The sequence below is a fragment of the Nannospalax galili genome, unplaced genomic scaffold (genome assembly GCF_000622305.1).
Source record: "Nannospalax galili isolate Female #2095 unplaced genomic scaffold, S.galili_v1.0 scaffold693, whole genome shotgun sequence".
Taxonomy (NCBI): domain Eukaryota; kingdom Metazoa; phylum Chordata; class Mammalia; order Rodentia; family Spalacidae; genus Nannospalax; species Nannospalax galili.
The window spans coordinates 1,133,185-1,151,847 of record NW_008332653.1 but is presented as its reverse complement, the minus strand read 5'-3'; the positions used below and the strand labels follow the sequence as shown (position 1 = coordinate 1,151,847).

Here is an 18,663-nt window from a genome sequence, read left to right as displayed (position 1 = left end):
TTGATCTCACAGAGATCTGCCTGCCTCTGCCTCCTGAGTGCTGAGATTAAAAATATGCACCACATACCCATCTACTTTCATTTTTAATAAATGGAAAAGTTATATGTGCTAAAGAATTATAAATTTCTTTATGGTTTATTATCAATCAGTAAATGTTTAATTTGTATACTGTTTTATATAACTGTTTACCTGGGGTTGCAAACATGTCTTGGAGCTCAAGTTTGAGAAAAAAAGTTTAAGGGCTGGAGAGATGGTTCAGCTGTTAAGAGCACTGGCTGCTCTTGAGGAGGACCTGGGTTTGAATCCCAGCACCCACATGGCAACTAGCAACTGCCTGTAACTCCACTTCCAAGGGATCTGCTCTTTCTCTGACCTCTGCAGGCACTGCATGACATGAGACACTTGTATTTGCAGGCATAACACTCATACACATAAAATAAATATAAATAAAATTTTAAAAATCAAAAAAAGTTTAAGACCCAAAAAGAACAAGCAGCAGCAGCGATGAGCTCAGAGGGGTGAGGCTGTAACTCAGTGGCAGAGAACTTGTCTAAAGTATTCAAAAGCCTGGTTTCCATTTCCCACACTGAAGGAAAAAAATGGCACCAGAGCCTAATGAAGATTCAGATGTAGGAGGGAGCAGACGGCATTCTTAGCTTGTTTAGCTTGAAGGGACCATCAGCTCAGGCAGTTTGAAGCAAGGAAAGAAGCCTGCACTATCAGGAGAGGGTGGCCCTGTCCCAAGGAACAAAACCCACAAAGAAGATAAGTATGGTTTTACAGGCACCCAGGAATATTGTTAGCACCTTCAGGCTTGCAGCTTGGGTTGGGGCTCATGGAAAGGATTACACTGAAAGCTTGAGCTAAATGGGAGGATTATTCCTAGTATTCATTAAAGCTTTTTTCCCCAAGCTCATTATAGGTTTAATGTCTTGTCTCTGTTGCTGGACTGTGAGGTTTTCAAAGGCTTTATGTTCACAGCACCTAACAATTCCTGACCAGAACTTCAATAGTTATACTTCCCCCCTCTTCAAATATTTACTGAACAAATGACATTATCACTTAGGCTCCAGACAATTGTAAAATGCCGAATTTTTCCGGTAACTAGTATGGGCACATTGCCCTAAACTTGCTGTCTTCATGGATATAGAAATGAATTTACTCGGGTCTGCAAGTGAGTGAGGAGCTTGGTTGAGACAGGGCCTCTGGAGGGTCCAAGGCTCCGGAGAAGTAGGCATTTCAAAGAGGGGAAGGTAAGAAAAAAGAAAATCTCCCCTGTGTTTATTTTGAGCTACACCCAAAGTGTAGTCGATCTCTGGTCACTGTAACTGGGAGCCTGGGCGGGGTTGGGGGGCTAGAGGGCCACTAGGGTTTGGGTTAAGTTTATTTTCCATTTCGCAGCCCAGGCTTTCTGCCGGAGAGATAGAGATCTCATCCCCAAATCTCTTCAAACCTCTAGATTGCTGGTAGAGCACCCTGTCATTACACACTCTCCCTCCCCGCCCCAGTCCTGTCCAGCCCAGCCCAGCCATTCGAAAGAAGAGTCACGGAGTTGGTGACATGATGAGGGGCCGAGATCTTCGTCTCTCTGCAGATGCACTCACAGGAGGAGTTAATTTCTCCCGCCTGGCTCCTGGGCTCCACCCCTTCTCCCCTCTCCGCGGTCCTGGCGGGCTTCCCCTGGAGGGGGCGGCCCCAGCAGCAGAGCTAGGCCGGGCGGAGTTCTGGCCCGGGCGGAGCCGCAGCTACAGCGTCCAGCTGCCGGACGGAACTCCAGTCGTGCAAGGCAGCGGGAGCGGCGCGACCCTTCCCGCACTCCAGCCCACCCCTGAGCCTCCCGAGCCCCCTCCTCCCTCCCGCACCTCTGCTGGTAAGTCGTGCTGTCCCCACCAAACTTTGTGGCTGTCAAGTTTGAAGTCCTGCGGCCGGACTGGGAGCCACACGGGAGTTGCTGTGTTAGGGGGAGGAGGTGAAGGACTGGGAACTGTTCACAAGCCCGTAATTTCCCAAAAAAGGACCGGAGCGCATGGTTTCAAGAGGGGGCAGAACTCTCGGTTTTCGCTGGCTCAACTTGTCGAGATGGAGATGGAGGGTATTGGCTCCAACTTCGCCACCCCTCCCCCATTTCCCTGAGCTCTAGCAGTTCCGGATACTCTCCCTCCATCTTTCAAGTATCTTAGGCTCCCTAAAAGATCATCCCTCCCAATTCTGGCGTGGCAGCCCCCTCCCCGAGGCCCTTCTGGCCCGCCTCCTCTCGGTGACCCAGCGGGACCGCGCGGGCTCTGGGCTGCACACTCTCTCCGGGTCCACCGTCTAGGAAGCTGGTCACAAACGTGCCGGGCCGGCCAGGCGGCTCGAGGAGGGGCGGAGGCCTTGGCTTGTCCGGAGCCCGGCGGGCGGGGCGGAGAAGGGGAGTGTAGGGGGCCGGACGGGGCGGAGCAGGCGGCATTTGCGGCCGGCGCCGGGGCGGAGAGTTGTGCGCCGGTCCCTGGGCCTGAGCTCTTGCTCCGGCTGGGGCGCTTGCGATGTCTCAAGATGGCGGAGCTGGGCGAGTTAAAGGTACCGGCCCCCTCCCCCAGCCCCATCTGGACTGTGCTCGGCGGCGCGGCGAGTCGGGGAGGCAACCGCGGCTAGGAGCCGCGGGCTCGGGTGGGCGCGGGAGACGTGGCAGGACGGGCTGCCGAGGATGCGCGGGCAGCCGCTGCGGGGAGGAAGGGGCTGCGGCGCTCTGGGGGCGGGGCCGCGGGGCAGATGCAGGGGTGGGGCCGAAGAGAATTGCCGCCGCTGGGTGCCGGGGCACAGGGGGCGGGCCGCGGCCCAGGGGTAGATGGAGGGTAGATGGGAAAAGCTGCTCTCAAGGCATAGGGGCGAGTCCTTCAGGCCAGGAGATGCGACAGTAGAGGGGAGACGTTAGGGAGGGGGGCAAATGTCAGGAAGGTTCCTGGGGACTTGCAGGTAGAGGGTGGAGGCTTTGGGGCTGCCGTTGGCATCCAAGCCTTGGGAAGTACCAGTAGGCGGCTGAGACATAGGGGGCGGGGCTGTGCGGGCCCATACCTCGAGGGGTGGGGCAGGAGCATCCTGGAGGCTGAGGGGAAGGAACTGTCTTAATGAGTCGCTGTGGTTGGAGAGATGGAGTGTGAACTGTGGATAAAAAGGAGAGAAGTATAGGCAAAGCTGATGGAGAGATAAAAAGCCAGAGAAAAGGATGAAGGAAAGGTAGAAGAGCAAGTTTTTCATCACATTCCTGAAAAAGGGTCCAGGATAACTGTGGAGAGCTAATGACCTGCCCATGAGGAGGTCTTCTAGAGATTGACAGAACAGAGCCCTTTAAAGAGAGTTGTCATCCCACCACCACAGTCTTAAGGTAACCACATCTGTGGACATCTCGCAGAACGTTAAATCTCTGTGTTCATCCCCCTGTCTCCTGGCTTTGTTCCACCCTTCTCTTAGACAGGCTTGAGTTTTAGCCACTGGGTTCATTCCCCTTTAGGAGCTTACTTCTGGGTCCATAGGCCCCAACCTCATTCTCCTGGGTTCTCTGTTGAGAACTTTGCCTTTGTTTCCATCCCTGTAGGTGTGTGTGTTTGTAAGGTTGGCATCACTTCTTTTCTTCATGTATGAGGGAGAGAAGCAGGATATTAGTTCCTGGCAGATGGAATAAACAGATAATAAGGACAGTTACCACAAGATTTGGTTTCCTTCCCTGTAAATAGCATTAAGGGGTACTGGAGAGATGGCTTAGAGGTTAAGGGCACTGACTGCTCTTGCAGAGGACCTAGGTTTGTTCCCAGCACCCACATGGTGGCTAACAATGGTCTATAACTCCAGTTTCAGGGTATCTGATACCCAATTCTGGCCTCCTCTGACAGTGTACACCTGGTGCACTTAAGGTCATGCAGACACTCATACACATAAAATAAAAATAAATGCGGGGCTGGAGAGATGGCTCATTGGTTAAGAACACTGATTGTTCTTGCAGAAGACCTGGGTTCGAATCCAAGCACCCACATGGCAGCTAACAACTGTCTGTAACTGCAGTCCCAGGGGATCCAACAGCCGCTTCTGACTTCCATGGGCATTGCATGACGCGGGTGCACTTACCTACATGCAGGCAACACACGCATACACATACAGATTATTAAAAAATATTTTAAAAATTTAAAAAATACAATGTTAAAAGCAGGACTGAGGGAAAATGATACAAGAAAAGATTTGAGGAGTTATGAGTGTTGACCTCCGAACTAAAAACCTTGGCCATTAAAGCTTCAATTTCGAAGCTTCGGGAAAATAGAAGAGGATGGAGGTGATTGGAGGGGTGGGCTGTGGGATATAATCCTCCTGCCACCTGGCCTCTTTCTTCCCATTGGGACTGTCTGCCCTGAATCCTCTTTCTCTCCCTCCCTCTTCTTGGGTCCTATCATTTTCCCATGAGGTTAGAGTCTGAGCCCAGGAGAGGATATAATCCCCTTAAGGGAATGTCTGGACTGGGGCAGGGATGGGGGTAAGGGGCCCTTGTGGGTTCAGAGGGGGCTGAGCATGGCCTGCTGCCTGCTCTCACTCCAGGCATGGGGAGATAAGTTTGCTCAAGATCTTGGAGGTGTTGGTGAGGCTGACCTGAGAGTTGTTAAAGCAACTATGATGTCTCTTTGACCAGATCAGATACTTTGGCCACTGTGTCACTGGCGGGACAAGCACGTATGAAGTGGGATTGTTTCTCTGTTCTTCCCAGCACATGGTGATGAGTTTCCGGGTGTCTGAGCTCCAGGTGCTTCTTGGCTTTGCTGGCCGGAACAAGAGTGGTCGGAAGCACGAGCTCCTGGCCAAGGCCCTGCACCTTCTCAAGTCGAGCTGTGCCCCCAGTGTCCAGATGAAGATCAAAGAACTTTACCGCCGGCGCTTTCCTCGGAAGACCATGGGGCCCACTGATCTTTCTCTGCTCTCTTTGCCCCCTGGCACCTCTCCTGTAGGCTCCCCTGGCCCTCTAGCTCCCATTCCCTCAGCCCTCTTGACCCCTGGCACCTTGCTGGGTCCCAAGCGAGAGGTAGACATGCACCCTCCTCTGCCTCAGCCTGTGCACCCCGATGTCACCATGAAACCATTGCCCTTCTATGAAGTCTACGGGGAGCTCATCCGGCCCACTACCCTTGGTATGACTGTCTGTGGTCCCTCAGTCTTCCTGGACTCCAGTTTCTTAGGTTTTAGTTCTGTGGGATCAGCCATCTGGTATGAGGGCAACTTCTGTGGCTGCCCATGGATGGGCTTGGGAATAACTCTGTCTTTGTGTCCTCAGCATCTACTTCTAGCCAGAGGTTTGAAGAAGCACACTTTACCTTTGCCCTCACTCCCCAACAGGTGCAGCAGATTCTCACATCCAGGTACAGTTCTTATCCTCCTGCCTCGTCCCTGAGGACTTTCCCCTGGACTCTTCCCTCTCACTTTCCTCTCTCTTCTCCTTCCTTCCCTCTGTACCCTCCTCTGCTTGCTTTGTCTCATTCTTTCTCTGTCCCCTGGACATCTTTCTCTCTGTCCATCCTAACCCTCTGAGCTGACATTTCTCCTCCCTGTTGCAGAGAGGTTCTGCCAGGAGCCAAGTGTGATTATACCATACAGGTGCAGCTAAGGTGAGTGGTCCTCCTTCTTTGCCCTACTGGGTTCCCCTCAGGGATGGGAGTAAAGTAGGGGTGTGGGGCTGAGTATGGTGGTGCATGCCTTTAATCCCAACACTGGGAGGCAGAGGTGGATCTCTATGAGTTCAAGGCCAGCCTGGTCTACATAGTGAGTTCCAGGCCAGACGGGGGCTGCAGGGAGACCCTGTCTCAAAAAGACCAAACAATAAAAATAAAAAAATAAAGTATGGGTGTGATAGGTACTCTTCTTCTCGCTCTGCCACTGCCCACTCTGTGGTTCTCACTGAATGCTGAGGGCTACACATAACTATGACTGATTTTTTCTGGAGTTCCTTGTTTTTCTGCCGGATTCACCTCAGAAAACTGCATCCCACTCTTCATCCTGTCCTTTCTCACCAGGTTCTGTCTCTGTGAGACTAGCTGTCCCCAAGAGGATTATTTCCCCCCCAACCTCTTTGTCAAGGTCAATGGGAAGCTGTGTCCCCTGCCGGTAGGTGAACGTTCTTCCCTTCTGGCAGTCATCCCCTGTATTTCAGTTAATGATTGAATATTAAATATAAACTTAAACACAGTGCCTACCAGTTTATTGACTGAATAAATATAATCCAGAGAGTATTAAAACGGGGATGAAGCCAGGTGTGATGGCACACGCCTTTAATCCCAGCACTTGGGAGGCAGAGGCAGGTGGATCTCTGTGAGTTCAAGGCTAGCCTAGTCTACATAGTGAGTTCAAGGTCAGCTGGGGCTGCAGGGAGACCCTATCTCAAAAAGACCAAAAAAAAAAAAAAAAAAAAAAAAAAAACAACCCCGAAACAAAACAGGAATCAATAGTTCCTGTCAGAGCCCAGAAGAGGGACACGAGTTTAACCTAAAGGTTCAGGAATGACTTCTGAGAAGTTATGACATCAGAGCTGACTTATTTTTTTCCTTAAAAAACAAAATCTTAGAGAACCATCCTTAACTCCAGTTCCAGGGGAATCCAAAGCCCTCTTCTGACCTCCGAGGCATTGCACGACACGGGTGTACTCACATACATGCAGACAATACACTCATACACATAAAATAAAATATTAAAAATATTTTTTAAAAATCTTTTTTATTTTTCTTTTATGTGTATGAATATATTGCCTGCATGTATGTAAGGGAATTTATGTTGTGCAGTGCTCACAGATGTCAGAAGAGAGTGTGGATTCCTGGAACTGGAGTTACAAATGGTTGTTAGCCATCATGTGGGTGCTGGGAACTGAACCTGGGTCTTCTTCAAGAGCAGTTAGTGCTCCTAACTGCTGAACCATCTCTCCAGCCCCATAGAGCTGACAGTTATAAGAAGTGAGGTATCTGTGTTGTTCTTCAGGGCTCAGTGAGTGGGTTCCTATTCCTACGGTCAATAAATAAGCTCTCCTTTCTCCCCAGAAGTGAACCCCTCATACAACCCTTCATAGTGCCTTAGTTTTATGTCACTGAGTGGGTCCCCATTCCCTTGGTCATGCGTGAGTGAGCTGGCCTTTCATCTAGAATAACCTGAGATAAGACTTCCATTGTCACAGCAGAAACCCTTCCAAGAGCTGTGTCTCCACTGACCAATTCCTCCCTTCCTCAGGGTTACCTTCCTCCCACCAAGAATGGGGCTGAACCCAAGAGACCCAGCCGTCCCATCAACATCACACCCCTGGCTCGACTCTCAGCCACTGTTCCCAACACAATTGTGGTCAATTGGTCATCTGAATTTGGACGGGTGAGCATAGCTAAAGCAGGGTGTGCCTGGAGGGTTGCTGAGGCTGAAGGGGAGTCATCCAGTCTTGGGAAATCATCTTGCTCTTTATGGGCCTCTGCCTAAAGCCACTGCCTCTGGTCTTTGTGGGTCAAAGAGAATGGGGTGGGACGTATGAGAACCAGAGCTAATTCTCCCTCCCCTTCCCCAAGTAGAACTACTCCTTGTCTGTGTACCTGGTGAGGCAGTTGACTGCAGGAACCCTTCTACAGAAACTCAGAGCAAAGGGTATCCGGAATCCAGACCATTCCCGAGCACTGAGTGAGTAGGACCCTTCTCTTCTACCTCTACTTTAGGCTCAGGGCTTCCTGGCCACCCAGCCTTCATCATGAAACTCATACCCCTCTTGTGACAACTTGTCTTTCATGGACCCAGTTTTCCTCCTAAGTGCCTTCTTAAGTCTTTGTGATTGAGGAGTTGGACCACTCTCAGGCAGTGGTAGATGGCTTTGCATTCCCAATCAAACAAAAGTCCTTTGTATCTCATAGACCCTAACTGTAGCCTTACTAAGAATGGGTTCTCTGTACTGAAAAGTCCTCAGGATCATTTAATCTAACCCTCATATGATGCTTCAATCCCATCTAGATTGTCTTTAACACAGCCAAAATGTCACCCTGATATGTTTAAGCATCTTCAGGGATGGAGAAATCTCTTCCCCATACCCAGCCTTCTTGATCCATTTCTGTACATCCCATGGGCCTCTAAAGACTCTTTCCTCAGCTGCCTCTCTGCTGGGGCCATCTGCTTCTGGGCTACATCTAGCCTTGCTAACTCCATGGCTCTGGCCTCACTCTTTTTCCAGTCAAGGAGAAACTAACTGCTGACCCTGACAGTGAGGTGGCTACTACAAGTCTACGGGTGTCACTCATGTGCCCGGTGAGTACAAGAGGGGAAAGGAAGGGGGAGGTGGGTGGGAGTAAACCTTTTGACTCTGAAGAGGGTTCCTAGGGATACTAGAGTGAGGTTTTCTGGAATGAAATCATAGTAGGAACTCTGATTAGAGAACTTTTCTCCTCAGCTAGGGAAGATGCGCCTGACTGTCCCATGTCGAGCCCTCACCTGTGCCCACCTGCAGAGCTTCGATGCTGCTCTTTATCTACAGATGAACGAAAAGAAGCCAACATGGACATGTCCTGTGTGTGACAAGAAGGCTCCTTATGAATCTCTTATTATTGATGGGTAAGTCTTTTCTTTTTCCCTTTCTTCCTAAGACAGCCACTAAGACCCCCCCTTTAATATATGGCCTACTTCTCTTTACACAAACCCCAGCTTTCATCCTTTCTGTCTTCATTAGCCATCTACTGTGTATATGTGTATACATATATACACATACATATATTATATATACACACACATATATGTGTGTGTGCACTCACATGTGTCGACATTAAAGACTTAGTGTACATAAGGCATCGTGCCCAGCACTTTGCATGCATTTTCTCATTGAATCCTTATGATAACCCCATCATTAAGGATGAGGAAACAGACCTAGAACATCGGAGTCTTGTTCAAGGTCCTATTATTAAATGGCAGAACAATGTAGTGAACTGTTCCAATATTGCCTAGAGCTACCTGGACCTCCCACAGAGCATAGCAATTAGGTCCTTTTTGATTTTAAATATTACAAAGAGGATTTCTAAGATTGGGGTAATGAGGTACTTTGGAGGCCCTGGGTACGCTGATCTAGCTAGTCCATCCCCGCCAACTCCAAGCAAATCATTTTTTTTTTTTTTTTTGTTCTAGCTGGTCTTAATCCAGCCTTCATTATGGCTCTCACATTTTTTTTTTTTTTGAGATGGTTTAACCTGACACCTGAAGTTTGTGAAGCTTTTACTTTCTTTCTTTTTTTTTTTTTTTTTCCCCTCCTTCCCAATGCTAGGGATTGAATCCTGGGCCTGGTTCCAATAGGGTTGATAATATCCTTTTTATAGATGAAAGTAGGAACAGGAAAGTGAGTCTCAGAACTCTGACTACTCCCAACCTCATGAATTCCTATCTTCCTCCTCCTCTAGCTTATTCATGGAAATTCTTAATTCCTGTTCGGATTGTGATGAGATCCAGTTCATGGAAGATGGATCCTGGTGTCCAATGAAACCCAAGAAGGAGGCATCTGAGGTTTGCCCCCCGCCAGGGTATGGGCTGGATGGTGAGTGACCCCCTGTCCCCCAGTTGAGCTAAATCTTGGGTGGCCCTTTTTCTGAAACAGTCTTCTTACCAACCACAGGCCTCCAGTATAGCCCAGTCCAAGAGGGCAATCCATCAGAGAATAAGAAGAAAGTTGAAGTTATTGACTTGACAATTGAAAGCTCATCAGATGAGGAAGATCTGCCCCCAACCAAGAAGCACTGCCCTGTTACCTCAGCTGTCATCCCAGCCCTACCTGGAAGCAAAGGGTATAAGAAAATGGGTGAACCTACTGCCAAAGAGACAGGGGAAATCAGGAGCTCCTTCTAATCACTCGGCAAGCCTTGGAGCATGGGAAGGGTGGAGGGAACAGAGGGCACTGGGGCAGCAAGCAGGGCTGGTGAAGGCGTTTGCTGTTTGCTAGCTGCTCCAACTCCTCCTCTCCACTCACAGAGTCCTGACATCTGGCCACCAGCCATCTTCGGTTCTTCGGAGCCCTGCGATGGGCACACTGGGCAGTGATTTCCTGTCCAGTCTCCCACTACCTGAGTACCCACCGGCCTTCCCCCTGGGGGCTGACATCCAAGGTATAACACTGATGCTAAGGTGGAGTCCTGCCCTGTCACACCCCCCTCCAGCCAATCCCTTTTCCAGAGCCCCCAGGATGGTGGGGGGTTTTTCTTCTGGTGGGGAAAAGAGTCAGAAGGGGGTTGATTTTATTTTTCCTTTCCTACCAGGTTTAGATTTATTTTCTTTCCTTCAGACTGAGAGTCAGGTAAGTAGCCCTTCTCCTACAAAGATCTGAAATCTTGGAAGTTTCTAGACATCAGTGGCACCCCTTTCCTCTGTTCATTTTCCCTAGGGGCCTAAATCTGATTTTTTATGAGGGGAGGGAGGTGGCAGCAATGTCCCTCCCTCCTCAGCCCCACAGGTACTCCTTATATTTTACATGCCTGCCTAGCTTCTTCAGTGTACTTCTCCCTCTGCCTTCTCACACCCACACTTAGAGCCAGGCCTGTCCTGGTGGACATTCCACACATGTCAGATACCCACAAGGACAACTGGAGCTGGAGGGTCTTCTTCAAGGCAGGGTACAAGGGAGGGGTATGGGGAAGTAGAGCAGTCAGAGAGGTTCCCCCAACTTGCCTACTCAATGCCTTGAGACCCACAGAGGCTGAGTTACCCTGTGAAATAGTTTTGAGATGACTGATGGGAGGTGGTGTGTCAGGATAAAAACCTTAAACTGTGTCCTTGATTCCTCTAGCACTATGGTCCTTCTGTCATCACTTCGCTAGATGAACAGGATACCCTTGGCCACTTCTTCCAGTACCGTGGGACCCCCTCCCACTTCCTGGGCCCACTGGCCCCCACGTTGGGGAGCTCTCACCGAAGCAGCTCCACTCCAGCACCCCCTCCTGGCCGTGTCAACAGCATTGTGGCTCCTGGGAGTGCCTTGAGGGAGGGGCATGGAGGACCCCTGCCTTCAGGTCCCTCTTTGACTGGCTGTCGGTCAGATGTCATTTCCTTAGACTGAGTTATTTGGATTCTGAAAACTTTACTGGCCCCCAACACTGAGCAGATATGCTGTGGATTCCCAGACCCTGGCCATTGTGGTTCCTCAGGGGGTCTTTGGCCAAAGGTCAGACCAGACTTTTATGGGTTCCTGCTTTAGGCCTCATCTCTGCCTAACAAGGCCAACACCCAAAGGGTTAACATTTAACCTCTTTTTAAGGACACTGGGTCTGTTTTGGGAAATGCTTTGATGGGTCCATTCCTCTGGGTATGTTAACCTAGGCAGTGGAGGGCAAACGGGAAGGGACAGGAGTTGGGGGAACAGCAGGATCCTCAGTCTTCACCAGATCTACAGCCTCTTGGGGGAAGGGGCACCTTTCTGGTCCCCAAGATGCCCTCTCTTCTCAAACTCAAACATCTGTTCATTTCATGTTTATTCTGTGCCATCTGGCTACACAGTTAGGTGGCAAAGCCAAGACAGGCAGTTTCAGAGATGGACAGGGAACTCTGTTTTGGGTTGCAGATTTTTTTTTTTTTGTATATAAACAAGAAAAACCAAAATGCTCCAAAGATGTCTCCCCCCCACCTTCTACCTCCCAGTATGACCTGAGGAGGTAGCAAGGCCTTACTTGTGATCCCCAGGGGCTTGTGAGCAGGGAGTGACCTGCTTATTGCCTGGGTCTCTATTTATATATTTAAGTTCACAATATTTCTTATGCTAAACAGCCAAGGACCTGAGCTTTTAGAGACCTGGTCTGGATCATTCTGCACCTTTCCTGGGTGGTGGGAGGACCCTTCTCTTCTTCCCAATCTTTTCAGGGTTCTCCAGGGCTGAGGTCCTATGTTGTAATTTTACTTTCTATTCCCAAAGTTGTAGCAAAGTTCTCACCCATAATAAAGGTTGTGAATGTTCTGTGAGTGTCATGGAGGTGGACCAAGGAGGGGATTTTTTATTTCACTTTCTAGACTTCTGGTTTGTGGGGAAGAAGGGCCATGCTCCATCCTTCCTTTAAAAATGTTATTTATTAATGCATAAGTGCCACATGCCATATTGCATGTGGAAGTCAGTGGACAGCTTTATGGGATGTTTTGTTTCCTTCCACCTTTACATGGGTTCACAGGTATCAAACTCAGGTCTCAGGTTGCTAGGCTTGCATGGCAAGAGCCTTTACTTGAGAAACCATCTTGCCAGCCCCCATCTCTCTTTTGCTGGTCCAGGGTCCATGTCAACATCACTTTCACTTTCACCTGGGGAGGAGTCAGGGGAGTTTGCAGTAAGCTTTTCCAAGAGCAATTATTCTTCCCTTCTTTGTTTCTTTTGATAACCATAAGAACACTAGACCATTCCAACCCAATGCTGTGGTACCTTCAAGTCATACTATACCTTTATCTGCCCAAATGTTGTAGCCAGAGCCTGAGGGCAAACTTGGTTCCAGGGCTGACCCTCTCTTTGTCTTCTCCTGTGGTTGGGGTCATCCGCAGTAGTGTGGATGTGGGCAGGACCAGAGGTTGGGTTCTTCCATCATCCCTCAGTTCTATTACACTGGATTATGACAGTTCCTGTCTGAATTGTGCCTTGTAGCTTAAAATGAACTTACACGTGTTAGGTCATTTAATTCTCCCAATTACTGCAGGAGGTAGGTGGGTGAGTGTTAGCTTCATTTTATAGAAGAAACAGGTTCAAGGAGATTTAGAGCAAGAACCCTCAACACTTGGCGTCATTCAGATCATGTGGTTTCCTAATTATCAGGACACTACTGACTCCCCAAGTCTCTCCCATAACACACAATTCCATCCTCAATAGAGGGAAGACGCTGAATTCAGTGTGTGTGTGTGTGTGTGTGTGTGTGTGTGTGTGTGTGTGTGTGTGTGTGCTGATAGCTAGAGAAGAAGTTCCTACTTACTGGACAGAGGGTGGTAAGTCTTCAGGGAGAAGCCTGAGTGTCTTTGTCCCATCCTCTGTGGCAGCCACAGCCTCTGCTACATCTGGTCCCAGCCACATAAAGGCGCTCACCTCATTTGGGTTTACTTGGATCCGGGCCTGGAGTTAGACATGTTGATCCTTCACTTAAGGGAATAGGCCTGTTCCTGACCACAGCCTGGCCGCAGGTGGAGAGGAGACATACAGAGAAGGGACAGCCTATAGCTTCCCTCTTATTCACAGTCAGAACAGGTTTTGGGGCTGGAGAGATGGCTCAGTGGTTAAGAGTGTTGGCTGCTCTTCCAGAGAACCTGGCTTAGATTCTGAGCCATTTCTCAGAGCCCACAGGGAGGCTAACAACAGTCTATAACTCCAGTTCCAGGGGATCCAATGCCTTCTCTTGTCTTCCGAGGGCACTGCACGACATGGGTGCACTTACATACATGCAGGTAATACACTCATACACATTAAAAATAATAATTAAAATATTTTTTAAAGAGAACCAGGTTTTGCTGGGCGTGGTGGCGCACGCCTTTAATCCCAGCACTTGGGAGGCAGAGGCAGGCGGATCTCTGTGAGTTCAAGGCCAGACTGGTCTACATAGTGAGTTCCAGGACATCTGGGGCCACAGGGAGACCCTGCTTAAAAAAAAAAAGACAAAAAATAAATAAAAAGTTTATTTAAAAAAAAAGAACCAGGTTTCTAGGAGCACCCTAATGCCCCAGTTTAACTACCCCGCAGATAGCCTACCTGCAGCTGCTGCTGTGACTCCTGGGAGATCACAAGTACATAGAGAATAAGATGATGGTATTTGGGGAAGCCCCAGCTCAGCCTGGGAGGGTAGGCAGACTAAGAAAAGAAAAAAAAAAAAAAACAAGTTGAGAACTGTTATTGAGAGTTCCTGAATACAGCCTTTAGGGTAACACAAAATGCTGACCCAAAGCTGAAGAAGTGGTGATAGGTGATAGGTACTATTGGGGGGACATGAGTGAGGGTTGTGGTTTGGGAACTCCAGTCCACCCACACTCCATTTTCCCAGTGGCCAAGGCAGACAGGGATTGTTCTGTGGTTGCTGGGGACTTTTGAGGTCTGCCTCACCTCCCATAACCCCAGAGGGACTGAAGAGAACTGGTTCTGGGGCAGTTGTAGGCCACTCTCTTCCCACAGCTCTCGAAGCCCTCCGTCCAGTAGCTGAGAGTCAAAGGGGGGTAGGTCAGAGTGGCCAAAGCCTCACCCTCCAGGTCTTTTTCTTTGCCCCTGATAGCCCACACCCAAGGTGGTCCCATTCCAGGTCTCCTGTGTCAGAGGGCTGGTACCTCCTCATCAGGTTCCACATGCCCACCTGCAACAAGAATGGAACCAATAGTGAATGGCGTTTGTCTTCACCAGGGAACCCTCTCTCCAGTGGCAGATGAAGTTTGTGACTGTGGATACAGTTCTTGCCCCATCGCTGTATCCGAATAGCAATGTGGAGGGAAAGGGCAACTGTGTTCCACAGTCTTGTCCCTAGGGTGCTCACCTGGAGGGACCCAGATGTTGGGGGAAATGCTGAGGGTGCGTGTCCTTCGGGTCAACAAGACAGTCTGGTCACTGGACTGCAGAATGACGGCCACACACAGTTCCACACCTCGGTTCCTGGGCATCTCGATCCTGGAGGCTCCGGGCTGCTGGTCCAGAGCCGCAAATGGGCAGAAAGGAGGTCTCTGACAAGAGGGGGCCGCCCGTGTTAGGACTTCAGAAGCCTGGCGAGGCTTTCAGAAATCAGGGGTCCATGCGGAGCAAGAGGAGGCCGGGGAAGCGCTTGGGCCCCTAGCCGGTCGCCACCCGCCCCCGCCCACCCTCGCCTGGCGCTGGCTCCCTCTCCCCACCTGGAGTGGAAGCCTCACCGAGGCGCCGGGGAACGGCCTGCCGGAGAGGACGAGCTGTCCTCGCTCCAAGCTGCAGTGTGCGGTCCACGGCCCGGGACCCGGCCTCAAGCTCAGCAGGCCACACACGCTCTGCGCGAAGCTCACGGATTCCGCACGCCCGGACAGGCGCAATAGCGCCCGCGTGGTCGCCATCGCGCAGCGCTGAGTCTCCGCGACTCGCCTGTCGCCCCCTGGTGGCCGCCGCGGAACTTCGCGCCCGGCCCAGAGAACCAGATTGCACCAACCCGCTGGGGAAATTTCGACAAAACTCTTGGGGACAATCCCTGAGCGTAATGTTCATAAAAGACAACGAAACCCATCATTTCCTCTCGAGTTCTTCCTGATTTCTCTGTTCGGGACAAAAATCCCCAGGCTGAATGGTTTCTGGATTCTGTGTTGTTTCCCACCAGCTGTGGGCTGAACTTCACCGACTACAGCCTTCTACAGCCCTCAGCAGGCGCCACCTCAAATTAACGATCTTCACGTCAGACACCCAAGAACTTTTTTTTTTTTTTTTTTGAGACAGGGTTTCACTATCTAGCACTGGCTGGCTTGAAACTCACAGAGATTCACCAGCCTCTTTGCCTAAAAGTCCTGTGCACCACCACTCCACACCAAGATTTTTTTTTTCCAGAATAACTCCTTTGAAATTTTATTATGTTTATTTTATTTTATAAAAATACTATGTCCTTTTATGCATACACTGAACAACCTCCAGACATCTCTGAGAACACACCAAGATTTTTTTTTTTAAGCAGTGTCTTACGTAGTCCAGGCTAGCCTCCAACTCATTTTGTAGCCAAGGCCCATTTTAAACTTCTGATCCTTAAGCCTTCACTTCTCAAGTGCTAGGATTACAGGCTTGCATCACCAAGCTGTTTAGCTAGGGATCCAGCCCAGGGCTTCGTGCATACCAGTCAGGTACCTTACCCAGCTACAACCCCTGCCCCAATAATCATTTTTGGTATTATCCTCCCTTTCATCTCACTCAAATGGCAACCAAGTGCCACAAATTTTACCTCCTTAAACCTTTTCAAATATTTCCTTCTCCAGCCTCCATTGCCTAATTCAAGTCTTCCTTACATTCTACATGTCTCCATAGTCCTGTCCCTCCAAATCTCTGAATCCCTCTCTACAGTGCTGCCAGTGACTTTTTTGGACAGGGCCTCTGTCACTCAGGCTAGCCTCCAACTTGAGAGTCTCCTGCCTCAACCTTCTGAGCATTGAGATTATAGGCATGTACCATTGTCTAGCTCAGAGTAATCTCCCTTTAGTGTGTGGGTGCACATGCCACAGCTCACATGTCAGTTCTTTTCTGCTCTTTCTGTGGGTTCCAGGGATTTAACCTAGGTGACCAGACTTTGGCAGCAAGCACTTTACCAGCTGAGCCATCTCAGCACTCCATACCAGAGTAATCTTTCTTTTTTTATTTTTATTTTTGGTCTTTTTGAGTCAGTGTCTCCCTGTAGCCCCAGCTGTCCTGGAACTCACTATGTAGACCAGGCTGGCCTTGAACTCACAGAGATCCACCTGCCTCTGCCTCCCAAGTGCTGGGATTAAAGGAGTACGCCATCACGCCCCACTGGAATAATCGTTCTAAACCACAGTCTTAGATATATTTCTCCCAGTGCCCTTAGGTTAGGAGGACTAGCACAGCATGGTCTGGAGACACCATTCCTTGATCCTGTTTCTCTGGCTTCAATTCTGCTCTATTTTACAGTCATATTCTATTTTTTTTAGTTTTATAATTTTATTTATTTTTATTTTATGTGTATAAGTGTATTGCCTGCATGCAAGTGTACTTGTGTGGTGCAATGCCTGAGGAGGTCAGAAAAGGGCATCGGATCCTGTGAACTGGAGTTATGGACAATTGGTAGTCACCATGTGCTGGGAACTGAACCCAGGTTCTCTGCAAGAGCAGTCAGTGCTCTTAACTGCTGAGCCATCTCTCCAGCCCCAGCCGTTTGCTATTTGTAGTGGCTCCAGGGACCACGTTGTTCCCCTCTGAGACCCTTTTCTGCTTTCATTTTGAAAACACTCATGTTTTTGTTTTTGTCTTTTTTTCTCTTTTTATCTTTTGTATCCCTGTAGCCCCAGCTAGCCTGGAACTATGTAGACCAGGCTGGCCTTGAACTGACAGAGATCTGCCTGCTTCTGCATTCTGTGTACTGGGATTAAAGGTGTGCATCATGACACCTGAGGAAAACCCTTGATTGTCATCTCACGCATAGTCTACTTATCTTAAACAATTTTAATTGGGGGGCTGGAGACATGGCTCAGCAGTTAAGAGCACTGGCTGCTCCTGCAGAGGATGGAGGTTCAGTTCTCAGCACTCGCATGGCAGTTAACAACCATCTGTAACTCCAGTTCTAGAGGAATCTGATGTCCTCTTCTGACTTCCACAGGCACCGCTCAAATACAGGTGCATTTACATGGAGGCAATACACTCTTACACATAAAAAATAATAAAAAAATAACTAAAAATTGTTAATTAGTTGGACATGGTAGCACATGCCTTTAATCCCAGCACTCGGGAGGCAGAGGCAGGCAGACCTCTGTGAGTTCAAGGCCAGCCTGGTCTACATAGTGAGTTCCAGGACAGCTGGGGCTACAGGGAGACCCTGTCTCAAAAAAACAACAAAAAATTTTAATTGTATTTATGAGTATGTACTTGGCCATGGTGTGTATGTGTGTATATGTGTATAGGTCAGATGAGTCTCCTTCCACCATGTGGGTCCAGGAACAGAATTCAGGTTGTCAGGCTTGGCAGCAAAGCATCTTCACCTTCTGATGAGGGTCTCATTTACTTTGATACATTGTGTTTAATGTAGAAGATGGCAAGTAACTGACACTCAAGTGTGTTATGAAGAATTACCACAAACATCAGTAGAGGGTTTTAAGTGATATGTAACTGCATTAAATGAATTGAAGCTACTGAGATAAACTATATCCAAGATACTAACAAAATTTAGGGTTGCCATTTTTTTTTATTAAATGGTTTTTAAAACAATTTTTTTTAGAAGCATTTCATTACAGCTTCAACATACTGAATAACAGTTTCCAGAGCAAAGATACATCTTGTTCAAAAGTAGCTATAAAATTTTTAGGTTCGCTGTTGAATTAATACAGTTATACTATATTGAACTCAGTATAAGCCCCCTAAGTCATAAAATTGAATGAGATTTTAACCATTAAAAAAGATCTCCATTTCATTTTAAAATATACTGTATCTTACAGAAAGGCTCATTGTTTTTGCTAATAACATCTGTATGTATCTGATTATTACTAGTCATAATCAGTTGCACTCGGATCCTTGGCACCTGTGTATGTCTATAAAGTCATTGGGTAGATTTCAATGGTAATGTTTGTCACCTCTACTAATTAACATGAAGTAAATTTTTATGCTTCCTCCTCAAATATAATTCATTTTTTAAAAATTTGTTGATTTTTGTGTGTGTATATCACACAGAACATCCCAAACCTTCTTATTCAACTATACACCCACTTCCCAGATGGCACCCTCACATAGCCTCCCTCCCCTGACTAGAGCCCTTACACTCTGTTATCCCTGCTACTGCCTGCTGTGTTGTTGGCACCCCAGCCATTCCCCACTACTTGTCCATCTGGTGAATCTAGTCAGCCTATCTAGAGGTCTTTGTTTTAGGAAGGTCAGCTGTTCCTCATCTAGCAGCGATTGGTTGTCAATATTCCTTTAGATAAGATAGGGGTCTGCTGTTCATTTTCCCAGTTCTATGCTGGGTTACTATCTGGGAGTCCCTTTGGCCACCCTGGCCAACTCGA

At 48.7% G+C, this 18,663-nt stretch overlaps 2 protein-coding genes across 5 annotated transcripts; one reads left to right on the top strand and one right to left on the bottom strand.

Moving 5' to 3' along the window:
- Nucleotides 1-1,711: 1,711 nt before the first annotated feature.
- Pias3 (protein inhibitor of activated STAT 3) lies at nt 1,712-11,947 on the top strand. Of its 3 annotated transcripts, none has more exons than XM_008827587.3 (14): nt 1,712-1,870; nt 4,730-5,147; nt 5,291-5,375; nt 5,571-5,621; nt 6,027-6,117; nt 7,228-7,362; nt 7,554-7,659; nt 8,201-8,274; nt 8,417-8,577; nt 9,411-9,544; nt 9,623-9,791; nt 9,976-10,109; nt 10,260-10,297; nt 10,787-11,947. In XM_008827587.3, exons 2-14 carry the CDS (start codon nt 4,733-4,735, stop codon nt 11,054-11,056), a joined length of 1,863 nt encoding a protein of 620 aa, XP_008825809.1. In that variant the 5' UTR covers nt 1,712-1,870; nt 4,730-4,732; the 3' UTR covers nt 11,057-11,947. The 3 variants fall into 3 exon arrangements, with proteins under 3 accessions (XP_008825809.1, XP_008825808.1, XP_029416734.1); XM_008827586.2 differs by lacking the exon at nt 1,712-1,870 and adding an exon at nt 2,407-2,559; XM_029560874.1 differs by lacking the exon at nt 1,712-1,870 and adding an exon at nt 2,521-2,559 and having other exon boundaries at nt 4,655-5,147.
- Nudt17 (nudix hydrolase 17) lies at nt 11,657-15,057 on the bottom strand. 2 transcript variants are annotated; one of them, XM_008827585.3, is made up of 8 exons: nt 14,824-15,057; nt 14,475-14,658; nt 14,272-14,297; nt 14,054-14,146; nt 13,706-13,804; nt 12,939-13,075; nt 12,419-12,577; nt 11,657-12,282 (listed from the first exon to the last, which is right to left on the bottom strand). In XM_008827585.3, the coding sequence occupies exons 1-7, from the start codon at nt 15,013-15,015 to the stop codon at nt 12,421-12,423; spliced, it is 888 nt and encodes a 295-aa protein (XP_008825807.1). In that variant the 5' UTR covers nt 15,016-15,057; the 3' UTR covers nt 11,657-12,282; nt 12,419-12,420. The 2 variants fall into 2 exon arrangements, with proteins under 2 accessions (XP_008825807.1, XP_029416735.1); XM_029560875.1 differs by having other exon boundaries at nt 14,842-15,057.
- Between the last annotated feature and the right edge of the window lie 3,606 nt (nt 15,058-18,663).

What these genes read in the sequence shown, in the direction of transcription:
- Pias3 (XM_029560874.1), top strand. Translation starts at nt 2,536, where the DNA reads ATGGCGGAGCTGGGCGAGTTAAAG. An exon ending in GGTCATCTGAATTTGGACGG is followed by an intron (nt 7,363 to 7,553) that starts GTGAGCATAGCT and finishes TTCCCCAAGTAG; the next exon opens with AACTACTCCTTGTCTGTGTA. An exon ending in AGACCATTCCCGAGCACTGA is followed by an intron (nt 7,660 to 8,200) that starts GTGAGTAGGACC and finishes CTCTTTTTCCAG; the next exon opens with TCAAGGAGAAACTAACTGCT.
- Nudt17 (XM_008827585.3), bottom strand. Translation starts at nt 15,015, where the DNA reads ATGGCGACCACGCGGGCGCTATTGCGCCTGTCCGGGCGTGCGGAATCC. An exon ending in CGGTGAGGCTTCCACTCCAG is followed by an intron (nt 14,659 to 14,823) that starts GTGGGGAGAGGG and finishes CCCTCTTGTCAG; the next exon opens with AGACCTCCTTTCTGCCCATT. An exon ending in CAACATCTGGGTCCCTCCAG is followed by an intron (nt 14,298 to 14,474) that starts GTGAGCACCCTA and finishes TTCTTGTTGCAG; the next exon opens with GTGGGCATGTGGAACCTGAT.